The 20,697-nt window shown below is 26.2% G+C and overlaps 1 protein-coding gene across 3 annotated transcripts in view; it reads left to right on the top strand.

Moving 5' to 3' along the window:
* Nucleotides 1-20,697, top strand: part of LOC117171832 — a 90,299-nt gene that overhangs the window by 17,259 nt on the left and 52,343 nt on the right. For 2 of the 3 annotated variants that reach the window (XM_033359465.1, XM_033359464.1), the window contains exons 2-3: nt 20,322-20,427; nt 20,546-20,628. In XM_033359465.1, coding sequence (XP_033215356.1) covers nt 20,584-20,628 — 45 coding nt within the window. In that variant the 5' untranslated portion in view covers nt 20,322-20,427; nt 20,546-20,583. The remainder of the gene's footprint in view (nt 1-20,321; nt 20,428-20,545; nt 20,629-20,697) is intronic. The other variant, XM_033359466.1, reaches the window with a different exon arrangement.

Below are 20,697 nucleotides of genomic sequence, written 5' to 3'. Positions count from 1 at the left end.
ATCAAAAGGTTCAGAACACTTGGGAATCAATAAGATTTGATATTTTGAAGAATTGCTTATAAAAATGTCCTTATTAGGTGACTAAAGTGACCAACAAGTGAATTATTTGCTGTCCATGTTCATCCACCATTCATCATCTTCATTCATTCTAAAGAAATTTCGAACTAATTCTATCAAAAGAACGAGAAGATTTGGGAGCCAATAAGATTTAATATTTTAAACAAATTTTTCTGGGTTTTATTAAAATGTCCTTATCAGGCGACTAAGGTGACCAACAAGTGAATTATACTCTATAAGTTTTCATCAAACACCCATTATCTTCCTTCTCTTCAAAGAAATTTTGAACTGATTCCTTCAAAAGAAAGAGAAAAATTGGAGATCAATAAGATTTGATATTTTGAAGAATTGCTTATAAAAATGTCCTTATTAGGTGACTAAAGTGACCAACAAGTGAATAATTTGTTGTCTATGTTCATACAACATTCATCATCTTCATTCCTTCCAAAGAAATTTCGAACTAATTCTATCAAAAGAACGAGAAGATTTAGGAACCAATAAGATTTAATATTTTAAACAAATTTTTCTGCGTTTTATTAAAATGTCCTTACTAGTCGACTAAGGTGACCAACATGGGAGTTATATTGTATCAGTGTTCATCAAACATCCATTATCATTCTTCCCTTAAAAGAAATTCCAAACCATTTCATCAAAAGGATCAGAAGATTCGGAAATCAATAAGATTTAATATTTCGAAGGCATTTTTGTAAAAATATCCTTATTGGACGACTAAGGTGACCAACAAGTGAATTATTTGTTGTTCATGGTCATCCACCATTCATCATCTTCATTCCTTCTAAAGAAATTTCAAATTATTTCTATCAAAAAAAACAAAAACACTGATATCCAATAAGATTTAATATTTTGAAAAAATTTTTCCGGTTCTTATTAAAATGTCCTTATCAGGCAACTAAGGTGACGAACAAGTGAATTATACTCTATAAGTTTTTATCAAATATAAATTACCTTCCTTCCCTTTAAAGAATTATTAGGCGACTAAGGTGACCAACAAGTGAATTATACTCTATAATTTTTTATCAGATTTTCATTATCTTCCTTCCCTTTAAAGAAATTTTAAATTAATTCTGTCAAAAGGATCAGAAGACTTGAGAAAAAATAAAATTTAATATTTTGAAGAAATTTTTTTAAACATTGTCCTTAATAGGACTTTTAACCAATGAAATTGACAATTTTAAATAACATTTAGTAGGTATCACAATTGTTTTTATTAGGAGATAAGGTACTCTTGACAAATAAGCTAATTATACTCTATTCCATTTCCATTAAACATCCATCATATTCATTCTCTTCAAAGAGACTTTTTAAATTCAGAATCGACCAGGGAGGGCCAAAGTGTGGATTTGCCCCCCTTGGCGATCGAAAAACTGGAAATTTTTCAATTCTTTCTTGCTTGGTTCAATCTTTGAAATTTATATCGAATCTTTAGGAAATAATAGAAGTGCTTCTGAATCTTTTGAATCTATCCGAAACCTTTGTGAAATATTTGAAATGTTTGTAAAGTCTTCATAAAATCTTTCAGACATTATTGCAAGCTTCGTCAAATCTTTGTGAAATCTTTGGAAATCTTCGAAAATATTTGAAATATTTGTCAATGTTAGTAAAATTATCTAAGCCTCTGTTAAATCATTGTGAATTCTTTAAGAAATTCTTGAAATCTTCATCTCTTTGTAATATATCTGAAATTTTTGTGAAATATTTTTGTGAAATTGTTAAAATCTTTGGAAAATTCATTGAAGTCTTTGAAGTCTCTTTTAAGCCTATTCGAAATCTTGGAAACATTTAGGGAAGCATTGCACCTTTGCGCAATCTTTAAAATTTATCTGAAACCTTGCGAAATATTAAACATTTCTGTTCAGTCTTTGAAATCTATCTCAAATATTTTTTAAACAATAGAAGTCATTGCAGAATAATAGAAGTATTTGTGAAATCTTTTAACTGTATATGAAATCATTGAAATCTTTGTAAATTCTTAAGGAATTGTTCAAATATCCTTGCGACATATTTCTAACATTTTCGAAATATTCGGTAATGTTTGTGAAATGATTGAAATCTTGGTAAAATCATTAGGAAATCATTGAGATAATTATTCAATGCTTGAAATCTATCAGACATCTTTGTAAAATAATAGAAGTATTTGTGAAAATTTATTAATTTATCTGAAATCCTTGGAAAATATTAAAAATCTTTGAAATGTTTGTGAAATCCTTTAAACCTTTAGAAAATCGTTGAAATTTTTGTGAATTCTTTGTGAATTGTTTAAAAATATTTACAAACTATCTCTAATATTTTTTTAATATTCTGTAATATTTGGGAAATTATTAGATTTTTTTATTAATCTTCTAAAAATAATTGCAGTTTTTGTCAAATCTTTGCCAAATAAAAATAATAATCTTTGCGAAATTATTAAGAAATCGTTAAAATTTTTGTTTAATATTTGAACTTCATCTGAAATCTTAGCGAAATAATAGAGGTCTTTGTGGAATCCATATTATATTTTTTCAAAATATTTGAAATCTTTCTGAAATCTTTTTGAATTCTCAAAAAATCTTTGCAAAATATTTGAAATCTTTGCTAATCATCAGGGAATCATTGCAATCTTTGTCCAATCTTTGAAATCTATCTAAAATCTTGGTAAAACAATAGGTGTATTTATTCAGCATTCTAAATCTATATAAAATCCTTGCGAAATATTTGAAATGTTAGTAAAATCTTTATAAAATTTTCCTGAAATCATTGCCATTTTGTCAAATCTTTTCAAAATATTCAAAGTATTTGAGAATATTTGTTTTATTATTTAGATCATTGTGAAATCTTTCAGAGATCATTGAAAGATTTTAAATCTTAGTGAAATCTTTGGGAATTCTCTAAAAATCTTTGCGAAATATTTGAAATTTTTGTGAAATCATTGATTTTTGTTCAAGCTTTGAAATATACCTAAAATCTTTGTGAAATCACGGAAGTGTTTGTGAAATCCTTTCGAAATCTTTGGGAATTTTTTTAATGTTTGTGAACTCTTTGAAATCTGTGAGAAAACATTGAAATATTTGTGAAATATTTGTGAATTCTCTAAGTGTCTTTTGCACCATATTTTTAATCTTTGCCAAATCATTAGGGAATCATTAAAATGTTTCTTCAGTCTTTGAAATCTATCTGAAATCCTTTTTGAAATAATGGAAGTTCTTGTAAGATCTTTGAAACCTATTTAAAATATTGGAAATCTTTTTAATCCTTGTGAAATCATTGTGAAATCATTGAAATCTTTCTTCAATCTTTGAAATCTGTTTGAAATCTGTGTGAACTAATAGAAGTCTTTGTGAGATCTTGAAAACCAGCCTGAAATCTTTGCGAAATATCTTTGAAATCTTTTGTGAAATTTTCAAAAACTTTGAAAAATTATGGAAATCTTTCTGAAATTTTTGTGAATTCTTTAAGAGTCTTTGCGAAATCATCAGGTAATTATTAAAATGTTTCTTCAGTCTTTGAAATCTATATGAAATCCTTTTTGAAATAATAGAAGTCCTTGTGAGGCCTTTGAAATCTATTTGAAATACTTGAAATCTTTGTGAAATCTCCAAACAACATTGTGAAATATTTGAAATCTTTGTGAAATCATTGAAATCTTTATTCAATATTTCAAAATCTATTCGAAATCTTTGTGAAAAAATCGAAGTCTTTGTAAGATCTTTGGAAAATCATTCAAATCCTTGTGAAGTCTTTGTGAATTGTATAAGTCTTTGCAAAATCAATAGGGAATATTTAAGACCTTTATTCAATCTTTAAATTATATCTAAAACCCTTTTAGAAATAATAAAAGTTTTTGTGAGATTGTTGAAATCTATTTTAAATCTTCGAAAAGTATTTTAAATCTGTGTGAAATCCTTGTGAAATCTCAAAAAATCATTGTGAAATATTTGAAATCCTTGTGAAATCAATGAGATCATTGTTAAATCTTTGAAATATATCTGAAATCTTTGGGAAATAATAGAAGTCTTTGTGGAATCTTGAAAATGTATCTGAAATATTTGTGAACTTTGGGAAATCATTGAAATCTTTGTGAAGTCTTTATGAATTGTTTAAAATTCTTTACGAAATATTTGAAATATTTTTGAAATATTTGGTACAATTCGTGAAAGGATTGAAATCTTTGCAGAATCTTTGAAAAATTATTGCAGTCTTTGTCAAATCTTTGTGAAATCTTTTAAATTGTTCCGAAATCTCTGGGTAATCATTTAAATATTTGTGAAATATTTGGCAAATAAATTTTATATCTATATTTATTATTGATTGTTAATTTATTATTTATTATTAATGTTCAATTTTTACATGGTAAACTTTTGGGAAAATGGTTCTTAAATTTGAACTTTCTGCTAAATTAAAAACCAACTAATTTTCATTAAAAGTTCATTTTTTCGATTGATAAATATATCGTTATATTTTTAATTACAAATTTGTCTACTTTGTTGACAACTCAACAAACTTATTAAAAATTCAGTCTTTTCGATTAAAAATTCATGTTTTTTGTTTAAAAAGTCGTCTCTTTTGTCTTTAAAAATGCTAAAAATAAAACTTTTTTTTGTTGAAGATTAATTGGTTTTGTTGAGGATTTAACTATTTAGTTGACAATAATTCATATTATTTTTTTTAATGAGATGTTTTTTATTTAAAATTAAAATTATTTTTTATTGGAATATCAAATATTATTTTATTTATTTATAATTCACCGTTTTTGGCTAAAAATTTGTTCATTTTGTTAAAAAACTGTAATTTTGGATAGAAAATTCCCTATATTGAATAAAAATTTGTTCTTTAATTGAAAGTGTATTCAACTTGTTGAAAATTGAATTAATCTGTTGAAAAGCAATTTTTTTGGTTAAAAGTTAAACTAATGTCTAAATGGCTAATTTTTTTGTTCGATGATTTTGGTAAACAATTTCTATATTTTATTGAAAAGTAACTTTTTTCTTTAAATTCATATTTTCTGTTTAAAACTTCAACTGTTTTATAGAAAATTCGCCTTTTGGGCTTTAATATTCCACAATGTGGTTCACATCTTTTTTATGTATTGAAAAATCTTTCTTAGGTTAAAATTTGTCTTTCTGGTTTCAAAATTCATTTCTTTTGGTTAAAAATTCAACTATTGGGTTAAAAAATAGCCTGTTTTAATTGAGGATTTAACTATTTTGCAGAAAATTAATATTTTTGTTGTTGAGTTCAACTGTCTTTTACTTAAAATTATTTTTTTAAACTAAAATATCAACTGTTGCATTTTTGGTTTGAAATGCATCATAAGTGGTTGAGGATTTGCCTATTTTGGTTAAATGTTAAACTACTTGCTTGAAATTTGCACTATATTTTTGCCTTTTTTTGTCAATTAATTTTTTTAACTAGAAATTTAGTTATTGCATTTTTGGTTGAAAGTCAATATTTTAAAGTTGAAATTTTAACTTTTTGATTCAAAATTCATGTATTTGGTTGAAAAGTCATCTGTTTTATAGAAATTTAATTTTCTTTCGTGCAAATTGATCTTTTGGGGTGAAATTTCAACAGTTTGTAGAAATAATCTTTCTTGTGAAAAGATCAAATTTTTGGATAAAAAACTCAATTCTTTTGGGAAAAGTTCTTCTTTTCTGTTAAAAAATTCATCTTTTTGAGTTGAAATTTAAAGTTTTTGCTTAAAAAGTGTCGTTTTTAAAAAAATTAATATGTTCACCTTTAATTTAATTTTTTGTAGAATTTAAACCAAAAATACTCATCCTGGTGTAAAAAGGTTGAAAGAAAACTTTTAGATATAATTTAGGCCAAAATTTTGTTGCATAAAGTGTTATTGTAGCTTTTGTCGTCTTCTCAAAAGGTTAAATTTTTATTCTGAATATATTTTTATAACAAGAGTTTAAAATAAAACTTGTAGATCTTTTTCGGTTTAGCAACATTCGTCTTTTTATTTATTTCATCTCTTGCGTCTTTTTTCCACAAATTCAATTGTTTATTTTTAATCTTATTGTTTACGAATAAAATAAAATCTACTCGTCCTCTCTCAACATTATTCATGAGAAATTTGAAGATTATTTTTGGCTGAACATTTTTCGTATATTAATTTTTTTCGTACTTTGTGTCGTTTTCCAAAAAATTACATTTTTTATTTTCAATTACATTTTGTAGAAAAAACTACGGAGTCTATGAAAAAGTACTTTTTAAGAAATAAGTAGATCATTTTTCCTTATTTTTTGTGCGATCAAAATTGAAATTTTCGTTTTTTCTAAAATTAAAAAGTTGTTATGATAATCTCGTAGGTCTGTCAAGAAGTGACGTCTTTTTTCTTGTCTTGTTTTCGTATAATGCGTTTCTTGGCTTAAAATTTTAATTTTAATTTAAATTTTTTTTGTTTAAAAAAAAATGGTTTAAAAATTTTTCAAAATGCTCTAACTCACAGACATACCGACGGACAGAAAGGCAGACATACATACAACCACACATACATTCAGATATACAGGCAGACATAATACACAGAGATAAGGATGCAGGCATACATACATTTATAAAGACAGACATACGTAGAAACATATAAACATGCATAAAGACATGCAGACATACATAAATACATAAATACAGACAGACTTGCAGACAGAAATACGGACGTACATACATACAGACATACATGCAGGCATAAATCCAGACATACATGCAGACATACAGACATAATACATAGGAAAGCATGCGGACATACATACATTCATCCAGACATACATATTGGTAAATAGGCAGACATGCACACAGACATACAGACATAAATATAGGCAGACTTGTAGACAGGAATACAGGCGTAAATACACACAGATATACCTACAGACGGACATAAGTGCAGACATACAGATATAATACATCGAGAAAGCATGCAGGCATACATGCATTCATACAGACAGACATACACAGAAATACACAATACAGAGACATATACATATATACAGACATACATATTTGTAAAATCCTGTTTTTCGGGTTCAGAGGGTCTCAAAACGTGGACATTTGACATAAACGGGAGGGGGGGGGGGATTTTTCACAAATTTGATACCTTCTATGATGAAAATGTAAAAATATCCTTATTAGGCGAATGAGGTGTTCCTGACCAATAAGTGAATCTAAACCGTTAAGTCTGGCCAAGAGCCAACTGTGCCCGATTCCAATTTTTCTAAATATTTTTCTCTGGTCTTACTTGCTGTCTTCTTTCAAAAAACAATAGGTGTAATAAAGAAAAATACATCTTATAACATAATATCAATATTCACGAATCAAGTTTCTCTTTTCTAAAACTGATTATTAAAGAAATTTTCATTTTTCCCGATTATAGTTTAATTTGAATACTCTTTCGTCTATTTGCCCTCAAATATCATACTGATTTTCACTGACACAAATGCCTACCTAGGGTGAGAAAATTCATCGACAACATAGCCAAAATACAGGTTTTCAATTGCTGTGTGAGTTACGCTCCATTTGACATTTAGTCTGATGATACCTAACACGACTCGATTTCTCGTTGCATAATAGTAATTTGTTTTTAAATCTAAAAATCTTCCATTTTTAGCAACAATTGATCTGATGATAATATTGACCTAGAAAGGAAAGACTAGCTCTTAAAAGATAGGAAATATAGTATATATTTAAATAAAATATGGGATAAATATAGATAATATTAACGATTAGTTATTAACTATTGACGAATTAATTAATTATTAATTATTATTAGGATAAAAAATAAATAAAGGAAATATAGGAGAATCAATTCTTTTTTATAAAATTAAGGTATGGATAGCATATTATATTAACAGTGATTTTGAGTCAACATGTGTTCTATTTTAAAGAAAAAGTTGAATTTTTAGCCTCTAAGGAAGCAGTTCCAACCAAATGGTCGAATTTTAAAACGAGAAAGATAAAAATTTGATTTACATTGTTACATTTTTAGCAAACAACTTGAATCTTTGAGATGAAAAAATTATTTTTTAGAAGACACTTGAATTGTCAACTAAAAAAGATGAAACTTGAATTCAAAAGAAAGAATTTTCTGTCAAAAATACGATTTTCCAACATAATAGCTGAATTAAAAAAAAAAAGTTTAGTTTTCAAATAAAATGATGTAATCAAAAATGAAATTAATGATCAACCAGACAGTTGGATTGACTAACAAATAGTTTAATTTTCAAGCAAAAGAGACGAATTCGCGAAAAAGAGTTTAATTTTTAAATGAATAGTTGATTGCTGACCTAGAATGAAATATTTTCAATTAAATTCTTGAAGGTTGAACTAGAAGTACAAAATTTTCATCAAATAGTTGAATTTTTAAATAAAAAACATACATTTTGAACCAAAAACGTAACAGTTGATCTTTCAACAAAAAAAAAAGATTTTGTTTTTAAATTAAGAACAGTGAAATTCAACCATTTTTCACAATAAAGTAAAATGTTTACAACACAAAGTGAATTTTCAATTAAAAATACAAATTTTCAATAAAATAGTGGAATAAAATTTTAATAAAATAGTTAAATTTAAAAACAAATGGCATACTTTTTCAACCAAAAATAGAATCATTGATGTTTCAATAAGAAAATTCTATTTTCAAATCAAAAACAGTGGATTTCAACCATTTGAAAAATAATTACAAAAAAGATGATTTTTTTAATAAAAAATACGAATTTTCTACCAAATAGTAAAATATGTAAGAAAGCAGTTAATATAACAAAAAGATGAATTGAAAAAAAAGTCAAGAACACATTTTCATTTACAAAATAAATAGTTAAATTGTCAAGCAAATGAGACGAATTTTCAACAAAAAGGTTTAATTTTTATCTAAATATTTGAATTTTCAATCTACAAAGATTTACTTTCAATTAAATTATTAAACGTTTTACTAAATATAAATTTTAAATTAAATTATTGAATTTTTAATAAAAAAAACATACATTTTCAACCAAAAATAGAACCATTTACGTTTCAACATAAATGATATTTTTAAGTAAAAAACAATGGTATTCAACCATGTTTTACCCAAAAAATTTAATTTTTAAAAATAAGGTAAATTTTCACAAAAAAATACGACTTTTTTACAAAATAGTGGAATTTCGGAGAAAATATTTGTCTTCAACAAAAAGATGGATTAAAAAAAAATGTCAACCAGAAATTTGCATTTACAAACAAATAGTTAAATTCTCAAGCAACTAAGACTAATTTTGATCAAAATGGTTTAATTTTTATCCAATTAGTTGTATCTACAATCTCTAAAGATTTTTCTTATTTCAAATAGTTTATGGTTCAACTAAAAATACAAATTTTAATTCAAATGCCTGAAGTTTTGAATAAAAAACGAATTTTAAACCAAAAATGGTATAGCTTATATTTAAAAACAAAGATTTATTTTTAAATAAAAAACAGTTGAATTTAATGATTTTTCACGACAAAATTTATTTTTAAAAAACGAATTTGAAATGACTTTATTCAATTTTTCAGTGCACAAAAAACAAATTCAACCAAATTCAGGAATTCTTAAGCCAAAAGGGCGAATTCTCTACAAAAAGATGACTTTTCAACCAAAAACTTACTTTCCAATCAAATGATTGAATTTTTAAACAAAACAATGGAATTTTCTACCCAGGAGGTCAAAGTTTCATCAAAACAGGTAAATTTTCAAAAAAGGTTCATTTTCAATCAAACTACATCTAGTCAATTCATACAAAAAATGTAGGCGAATCTGATTCGTTAAGTAGGCTACAGGTTGACTGAACTGCTAAAAAATCTAATTTTGGACATAAAAAATATAATAACTCTATAAATAATTATTATATCCAAATTTTTCTAGAAAATAGCACAGAAAATTCATCTCTAATAAAATGTATCATAAAATTTGTACGTAAATCGTGTTAATATTGCAGGTTGGGATTCTATCGAATTGCTGGAAAATCGAGTTCTAGACAAAAAAAGTTAAATAACTCAAGAAATAATTATTTTATATAAATTGTTTGAAAACAGTACTGGAGCTTTATCTATTCAATTTATCCGGAAGTTTGATGACAAATCAATTAAATATTGTAAGCTTTTTGTCGAGTTTACTGCTAAAAAATCGAATTTTGGATATAAAAAATAAAATAACTTTATAAATAATCATTAAATCCAAATTTTTCTTGAAACCAGTACTAAAGCTTCATCTAGTCAAAGTATGCTAAAGTTTGTAGGTAAATCGGTTTAGCATTGTTGGTTGGGGGCCTATCAAATTGCTAGAAACTCGAGTTTTAAGCAAAAAAAGTAAAATAACTCTAGCAAGAAACAAATTTTAGGTAAATCAGTTATTAATAAAAATAAAAATAACTCTAGAAATAATTAGTCAATTCAAATTTCATAAGAAATACTGCAGTTTCATCTACCCGAATAATTATTATTACTTTCTTAGATGATTCAGTCTAATATTGTAGGTTAGGGTTCGACTCAACTGCTGAGAAATGAATTTGGGCTATAAAAAGTGAAATAACTCTGGAAATAATAATTTAATCTGAATTATTCCTGAAAAGAGTACTGAATCTGTATTTATTCAATTTCAGCCGAAAATTTTATGATAAATCGATTGAATATTGTAGGCTACAGGTCAACTGAACTTCTAAAAAATCAAATTTTGGACATGAAAAATAAAATAACTGTAGAAATAATTATTAAATCCAAATTTTTCTTGCAAAAAGCACCAGAGTTTTATTTAGTCAATGTATCCTAAAATTTGTAGGTAAATCGGTTTAACATTTTTGGTTATAGATTTATTGAATTGCCTGAAAATCGAGTTATGGACAAAAAATTAAAATAACTCTAGAAATAAGTATTGAATATAAATTTCTTTGAAAAGAGAAGTGGATATTTTTCTAGCCAATTTATTCTAATAATTTTACACAGGTCGTTTGAATATTTGTTAGCTACAGATTGACTGAAATGCTGAAAAATTGGATTTTGGGCAGAAAGATTAAAATAATTCTTTAAATAATAATCGAATTTTAATTTTTCTTCAAAACAGTACCAAAGCTTTATCTAGCAAATATATCCTATAATTTTCAGGTTAGTCGGTTGCGTATTGTAGGTTGGGAGTGTACCAAATTTCTGAAAAATCGTGTTTTCGACAAAAGAATTAAAATAACTCTGGAAATAATTATTGAATCTAAATTTCCTTAAAAACAGCGCTACAGCTACAACTATTCAATCTATCCTAAAATTTTAAGACAAATCGATTGAATATTGCAGGCTACAGATATACTGAACTGCTGAAAAATAGAATTTTGAGCATAAAAAATAAAATAACTCTAGAAATAACTATTGAATTCACATTTCCTTTGAAATTGCACTAGAGCTTCATCTAGTAAATTAATTCTAAAATTTTTAGGTTTTCAATTTTGGATTACAAAAAAATTTGAGTAATTATCAAATTTTCGGAGAACACTTTGGCACCGACTTTTTCAAATTTCGTACTCTATTCACAATATTATTGATTTTTAAAGTGAGTTTGAGTAAATGGGTGTGTTTTAAGCATTTCATGATGAAATTGTAGTGGGTGTTCTGGAAAAACAATATTGTTTGATGTGAAATAATGAAATCCCACGTGTGATTTAAAATCCAGACGTCGAACCGTTGCTTTAAGTGGAGACAACTTTATACGTCTGGCGAAGAACCTTTACGGGAACGTGAATGACCCGATGGTGAATGCCTTGAGGTCCCGTAATCGTTTTGCTTTTTCGCCCAAGGGCATTTCTAGCGAATCGTTCGCTCGATTTAATCGGATCTCAGCTTTTTTGGCACAAATATTAACGAGCACCTTGACCCCATTTTAGAAAAGTTCGATGAACGAAAAAGAAACTCCTGTCAACACTAACGGGGATCATTTTTTATGACCTTATCAATTTCAGTGCTTGACCTAAAAGGGAAAACAATGTTCGAAGTCTTTATGAAAAAAAAAAATGATAAAGGACAATCTGCGTCTTCGGGTTTTAAAACAATTTTATATTTCACCTTTAAAAGGGCTGACCTCTTAATTTATTTTATAGGCTTGAATTTTTATGAATTTGAGTTGTACTCAAAGGGGGAAAAATTAAAATTAGCCATCTTTTAATTTTTTCCCTTTCAATACATTACAAAATTTCTGTAACTTTTTCAATTAAGTAAATTTTTATGTTTATATTATTTAAGAATTTTTTTACAGAATTCAACAATCTGAAGGGATTCCAAAAAATAAAATAAATAAAAAATCTTTGAGTAGCTTAAGAGCTTCTGGAAAATCTTGAAGAAATTTGAAAAGCCAAAAGTGATTTCAAATTAATTTGGAAGAATTAATTTTGTGAATATTTTAAAAGAATCCAAGGAATTTTTATTTAATTTGAAGTGCTTTCCAAAAACATAAGAGATTTTAGGGTAGTTTGAGATATTCCAAGAAATTTTACAGTTTTTATGAAAATTTAATACTAATCGGTTGAATAGGGTGAGCTTTAGTTGGACTGAATTATCAAAATATTATATTTTAGGGTTTTCTGTATCTGCTAAATTCACGCAAAAAATATGGGCCATATATAACCTTTTTTTTAGTGAGGTTTTATTGATACCAAATCGGTTGACACCAGATCGATCGTTTGTATATTGAAGGCTAAGGGTTCGACTGAACTCCCAAAAAATTGAATTTTAGGCATAAAAACTAAAATAACTCCAGAAATATCAAATGATTCGAAATTTTCCGAAAAGCATCACTAAAGCTTCATCTAGTGAATTCATCTGATTATTTTTAGACAAATAGATTTAATTAAGCTACAGTTCGAATAAACTGCTGAGAAATTGAATCTTGGCTATAAAAAATAAAATAACTCTAGAAATAATTATTAAATCCAAATTTCCTCAAGAATATCACAAGAGCTACAACTAGTAAATTTTTCTGAAAATTTTAAGGTAAATCGATTTAATGTTGTGATCTAAGGTTTCATTGCACTGCTGAAAAATTGTGTAATAACTCTAAAAATAATCATTAAATCCAAATTTCCTTTAAAACAGCAATGGAACTTTATCCAAAAAGTTTGAGGTAAATCGATTTGATATTGTACGCTAGAAGGCGTCTGAACTGCTTAAAAGTCAAAGTTTGGGCATAAAAAGTTACATGACTCTAAAAATATTTATTAAACATAAATTTTGTTTCAAATGGCACTGGAACTTTATCGAGTTCATTTATCCAACAAAATTTTGGTGAATCGATTTAGTATTGTGTATTTCGCGTTGACCAAACCGCTGAAAAATCAGGTTTTGAATACAAATAGTGAAATTACTCGAGAAATAATGATTAAATCGCATATTTTTTGAAATTGATACTGGAGCTCTGCTTAGTCAATTCATTCCTGAAATTGTACGTGATTCGGGTTAGTTTTGAAGGTTAGTGTTCCACTCAATTGTCAAAAATCAAATTTCAGGCAAAAGGAAGGTTAAATAACTCTGAAGATAATCATTAAATCCAAATTTTGTTGAAAACAACACTAGAGCTTTATCTACTCAACTTATCCTAAAGTTTTTAGGTAAATTGGTTTCATATTGTGGGCTGGAGGTTTACCTGAACCGCTGAGAAATCGACTATTGGGCATGAAATGTAAATAACTGTATAAAAAATTATTACATCCAAATTTTCTTGGAAATAACACTGAAGCTTTAACTATTCAACTTATTCGAATAATCATACGTGAATCGGTTTGGTATTGTAGGCTAATGTTTTACTCAATTGTTAAAAAATTAATTTTCAGACAAATAAAGTTAAATGATTATAGAAATATTAAATTAATGCCAATTTTCTTTGAAAAAACACTGGAGCTTTATCCAGTCAATTTTTCTTAAAATTTGTTGGTAAATCGGTTTAGTATTGACCTTAACTGCTGAAAAATCGACTTTTGGTCATAAGAAGTTAAATAACTCAAGAAAAAATTATTAAATCCAAATTTTCTTGAAAATGAAACTGGAGCTTCATCTAGTCAATAAATCTTTAAATTTTTAGGTAAATCGGTTTAGTTTTGTATATTATGTGTAAGCCAAAATGTTAAAAATCAGGTTTTGGACACAAAAAATAAAATAACTCGTGAAATAATGATTAAATACAAGTTTTCTTGAAAATGACAGTGGAATTTCACCTAGTTAATTCATTCTAAAATATTTAGGGAAATTAGTTTATTATTGTTTGTTTTGTGTCGACCAGGCACAAACACTGAAGCTTCACCGCGTCAGTTAATTCTAAAAACTGTACGTGAATCGGCATAATATGTTAGGCTAATCTTCCACTGAATTATAAAAAATCAAATTTTGGGCCAAGAAAACGAAATAACGCTAGAATTATTTAACAAATCCAAATTTCCTGAAAATGGCACTGGAGTTTCATCTAGTAAAATTTATCCTAAAATTTTGAAAGGATTGGATTATATATTGTAGACTATTAGTTCAAAAAAATATATTTGCGATAACTCATAATTGTTAACAGTTGACAAGGGTGGGTAAAATAAAAAAATTGGTAGCTGCATTTTTTCAGGTCCATTTTCACTCACAGTCTTCAGGGGCTTAACAAAATTTTAGGATACACTTGAGAGTTTCAAAAATTCATTTTAGTTTCATAAGGCCCATAAAAATGATATTTTCGCCAGAATGATCCGAAATTAAAACTCCTTAAGAATTTTTCAAGGCACAAATGATAAGCAACTTAAAACTTAACCTTTCGGCGAAAGCTTCTTTTTGGTCCCCAAAAATTATTCTTTTTGTCCCAAACCACATTGCATATTGCATATCAATTTTGAAAATGCAAATCCCTAATTTGGAATAGGCTAGAAACAAATCATGTTTTTTGGTTTCTAAATATCAATCTTTTCGTCTCGCCCGATTTCAAACTTTTTTCCTCAATGTCTTTTAATTTAAAAAATGCAATTCCTTAATTTGGTATAGGTTAGTATAAAATTATGTTTTTGGTTTATGAAATTTATTCCTTTCTTCCCACTAGATTTTAAACTTTTTTTCCTTATTGCTTATCAATTTGAAAAATGCAATTCCTTAATTTGGAATAGGCCAGAAAAAATCCTATTTTTGGTTTCGAAGAATTATTCTTTTCGTCCCACCTGATTGTAAACCTTTTTACTCATTTTTTATCAATTTAAAAAATGCAATTTTTTAATTTGGAATAGGCTAGTAAAAAATCATGTTTTTGGTTTCCAAAGCTTATTCCTTTCTTTCCACCAGATTCTAAACTTTTTTGCACATTGCTTATCAATTTTGTAAATGCAAATCCCTAATTTGGAATAGGCTAATAACAAATCATGTTTTTTGGTTTCTAAATATTATTCTTTTCGTCTCGCCCGATTTCAAACTTTTTTCCTTAATGATTTTTAATTTTAGAAATGCAATTCCTTAATTTGAAATAGGTTAGTAAAAAACCATGTTTTGGGTTTATGAAACTTATTCCTTTCTTCTCACTAGATTCTAAAATTTTCTCCTTATTGCTTAGCAATTTAAAAAATGCAATTCCTTAATTTGGAATAGGCTAGTAAAAAATCCTATTTTTGGTTTCTAAGAATTATTCTTTTCATCCCACCAGATTGTGAACTTTTTGCCTCATTGTTTATCAATTTTAAAAATGCAATTCCTTAATTTAGAATAGGCTAGTTAAAAATCATGTTTTTGGTTTCTACAACTCATTCCTTTCTTCCCACCAGATTCTTAACTTTTATCCTCATTGCTTATTAATTTTGAAAATGCAATTCTCTAATTTGGAATAGTCCAAAAAAAATCATATTTTTGTTTTCTAAGAATTATTCTTTTCATCCCACCTGATTGTAAACTTTTTTACTCATTGTTTATCAATTTAAAAAATAAAATTCCTTAATTTGGAATAGGCTAGTAAAAAATCATGTTTTTGGTTTCTAAAACTTATTCCTTTATTCTCACCAGATTGTAAACTTTTTGTCACATTGCTTATCAATTTTGAAAATACAAATCCCTAATTTGGAATAGGCTAGTAAAATATAATGTTTTTGGTTTCTAAAACTCATTCCTTTATTTCCACCAGATTCTAAATTTTTTCCCTCGTTGCTTATCAATTTAAAAAATACTATTCCTTAACTTGGAATAGCGTAATAAAAATTCTTGTGTTTTTGTTTCTAAGAACTATTCTTTTCGTCCCACCAGATTGTAAACTTTTTTCCTGATTGCTTATAAATTTGAAAAATGCAATCCCTCAATTTGGAATAGGCTAGTAAAAAATTCTGTTATTTGTTTAAAGAAATTATTCTTTTCGTACTACAACATTGTAGACATTTCCTCATGGTTTATAAATTTTAAATAAACAATTCTTTAATTAAAATAGTTTCGTAAAAAACATCACAATAAGACCTAATTATCCTCAAATACTGAAATAAAATTTTGATTCGGTAATTGTACAATTTGAGCGAAGATTTAAATTCTTGTAATTAGTTTGAGAAAGTCGAACCTTTGTTTTCTTAACTCAGAGGTTTCATGGGATTGGAAACTCACATTATTGGTTTGGAGATTCACGTTTACCGAAAATTTATTCAAAAAACGGTTTCTGCGCAACCGCAGGTAACGGAGCAAAAACTCGGACAGCGAAAGGAATTTGGGGCACGAGTGTCAGTGGCCTATTGGGAGAGGCATGATAATCGATGGTCAAACAAGCGATGCTGAATGAATCGTTTATTTTATGGAGATCAACAGAGAAATCGAATAGATCAATTTAATTTCGAGCACTCTGTTAAGAGGGCTCGATCCTAAATTGATGCTAAATAAAAGCTTTAACTGTTAACATTTAATTATACGGTATTTTATTGCATAATTATTTTTTAACTTAATTTATAATCGTATTATTTGTTTAAAAAATTTGATAATATTTAATTACAGAAAATTAATACTTTTCAATCAGTTTTCTATCATACGCTTTTAATAAACAGGTTAGCAAAATGAATAATAAATTAATTAGTAATAATAATACAATTTAATAGACTTTTTTTAGAGAAGCCCTATAGAATTTTTTCGAATAATTTAGGAGGAAATCTTATACTTTTCCATAACTATTTTATCATTGAAAATTTGAATTTTTTTTTATTTTGTGGTTGTCGATCGTCAGACTGGCGATCTGAATGGCTTGGGCTCAAATCCTAGCGGAGCTAGAGAGTATTTTTTCAAAATTTTTAAAATCATTTTGCGGCATAGGATTTGATATAAATTCTTTGCGGATCAGATTTGATAGAAGCATCATAATAATCTGTTGACGAAAAATTATAAGATTTTATAGAAGTTCAATAAAAATCTCTTTGATAGAAAAGTATAAGATTCCTCGATGGATAGGATTTGATAGAAATTTCAAAAAATTTGGTTGATAGGATCTGATACTAATTCTTTGCGGATAAGTTTTGACAGAGAAATTATAAAAATCTGTTAAAAGGAAATTATAAGATTTAATAGAAGTTTAAAGTAAATCTTTCTGATAGAAAAGTATAAGATTGCTCGATGGTTAGAATTTTATAAAAAATTCAAAAAATATGAAAGACAGGATTTGATAAGCTCTGATTCAAGAAGATATGATATGATATGATATGAAAAGTATAACATTTTATAGAGGTTTAATGGGAATCTCTTGATACAAAATTATAAGATTTCTCTATGGATAGAATTTTACAAAAATAAGCAGAATTCTATAGGATTGTATGAGATTTAATTTGTATAAAATTTGATTCAAGTTCTGTTTTGACAAGATATGATAGAGTGACCATAAAAATCTGTTGGAAAAGCATAGAATTCTATGAATGTTTAATGAGGTTTTCTTCATGGAAAAGTATAAGATTATTACTGGATGGAATTTCATAAAAATTTTGAAATTTTTTGTATTTGATGCAAAGCTTTCTATGGATAAGAAGTGATGAGGCATAATATGAATTTGCTGATAGAAAAGTATACGATTTATCGGTGGATAGAAATTGATAGAAATCTCTCAATTTTCGAAATATAGGATTTATGAAAGTTTTGTAGCGATAAGATTTCATAGAATTTTATTAAAAAATATGATAGAAAACTATAGGATTTCTGGATATATAGAATTTGATAGAAAGGTGTTCCAAATTTGCCGATGAATTTTTCTTCCTGAAATTCGTTTGATTCAATGAGATAGCATTTTATTTGCAATTAGACAAAATATTAAATAAATAAATATATTTATAAGATTAGGTAAATTAATAAGAATGTTATAAATAATTTCTGTTTGTGCTTTTCATTAGAGATTAGTATTTTTTAGAAGGAATTCTTAATAAAAAATCATAAAGTTTCGAAGGAGCATTTCTAACAATTTTGGGGTTTGTTTGTGTTTTTCATCTGAAATTAACATTTTCAAATCAAAATAATCAAGATTTCTCATTATCAACAATTGTAGGTTAGGTTATCATTTTACACTGGCTATAAGTGTTTTCAATAAAAACTTATTATTTTTCTTAAATTAAACATTTTTTAAAGAATTTAGGTAAAAGTAAAAAATCTTCCGATTTTAAGGTCCATAATTTTTAACAATTGTAAGTTATGTGCACGCTTAAGAAGAAAAATTAGTATTTAAAAAAAAATCATATTAGCTAGAACAAGATCCAGAATATTTGATAAATTTTTGATTATGATAGTATTTTTTGTTAGAATTCAATATTTTTAATAAAAAAATTGTTTTCCAAAGGAGATTCACAACTTTTGAACAATTTGAGGTTATGTTGGCGTTCAACAACAGCAATCGGTATTTATAGTAAAACATCATAGGAAGATTTAGAATTTCTTAATATTTTGAGGTTATGTTAATATTTTTCGTCGAAAATTGCTTACTTACAACAAAACAAACATTTAAATAAATACGTTTTTTGAGGCCTTTTTCCTTTTTAATTTACACGTGAATTAATGCCCTTATTTATTTACTTTCCAAATGAAAAATTGTATTTTGCAAGAAAAAAAATCAATTGATTTTAATTTTTTTTCGAAAATGAGTATTTTTAGTTAAAATAATCATCAGATTTTTAAAATTTTCATTGTTCGGCTGATTAACATTCACAGTTATTAAATTGACAAATTTTTAACAATTTCAGTTATTTTAACGTTTTTCACTGGAAGTCGATTATTTTGAGTAACTAAATTTTTAGTTTAAAAGAATATTTATAATGCTGAACATTTTTTTGTTATATTTTATCAGTTTTGTTCGTCTAAAATAAATATTTTTATAACAAACTTGTTACATTTTTATTATTTGTCAGAGGATAGAATTTATTTTATATTTATTAGATATTTACAACATTTAAACAATAGTAGGTCTTTGTGGAATTCTTAACGAAAATCAGTTATTTTAAAGAAAAATAACTTAAGTTTAAAAATGAAAATTTATACTTTGAACAAGCTTAGTTTATATTAGTATTTTTTGGCTTGAATTAATATTTTTAGACAAGGATAAAACGGTTTGATTTTATATAAATTTAAAAAAAATATATTTTAATTCTAAAGTTAAGATATCAATTTTCATTGAATATCAAAAATATTATCCTTATTTTTTATTTGGATAATAAATACTATGAAATGCAGAAAATGATACATAATAATTTTGTATTAGAAATTCTGCTCTTTTTTTTGATTTGGTCATAATAATATTGTTAATTTTTTTTACGGTTACCCTTTTATGTTACCCCTTATTTCATTTCTATTGACACAGACCTAAGATTTTCGTATTGTTTCAAAATTTTATATTTATATTCTATTTATGTTGGTACTAAAATTAAAATTAACAATATTAAAATAAGATAATTCTAGTTGGAAATAAAAATTAATCAGTTATTTTATTGTCTATATTTTATTCTAAAATTTTTGTCTATATTTTCAGAATTAGATATAAATTGGCAAATTATATAATTTATTACAAATAATGTGAAAGATGCAAGTGTAACTTATTCCTCCATGAAAGAATAATATTTTATTGCTGTAATTTAAATCTATCATTTTAAAATGTATCACAACGTCGAGATCCAATTCTATTTCCCCATTTTACTGCGGTTTTCGTTTATGTTATCATACTTCGGTTATTAGGATAGAAACATAAATTGCAAAATGTTGTACAATTCAAAATTATGTTATCATTTTGATTATTCAAAAAAATTCTAAATTCTATTTGAATTTGTTATTCATAATTATTATTATAATTACAGATTGTGTGACATAATTATTCATAAAGAATAAATGTAACACAAAAATATACGGATTGACCACATCAAAATCTGCGCGCGCTCTCTTCACAGGATAAAAAAAAATTAGGTAATTAGCAACAATTAGTCTTATCTTTAAAATTATTTTTAAATTTGTTATGCAACTTAAAATTATTATTTTATTTATTTATAAAATATTTTTAATATTTACTATGAAATTTTTTCAGTAGGACGCACATTGGTTCACCGTGGACGTCAACGCGGAATGCGGTTACATATTCTCGTTCTAGCCTGTCTCCTTTTCAAGGGGGTGAGTGTTGATAATTATATTAATTAACGAAATATTATTTTATTATAAATTATTATATATTTTATATTG

The sequence above is a fragment of the Belonocnema kinseyi genome, chromosome 4 (genome assembly GCF_010883055.1).
Source record: "Belonocnema kinseyi isolate 2016_QV_RU_SX_M_011 chromosome 4, B_treatae_v1, whole genome shotgun sequence".
Lineage (NCBI taxonomy): Eukaryota > Metazoa > Arthropoda > Insecta > Hymenoptera > Cynipidae > Belonocnema > Belonocnema kinseyi.
The sequence above is the reverse complement of the archived record's forward strand: the minus strand, read 5'-3'. Positions and strand labels throughout refer to the sequence as shown.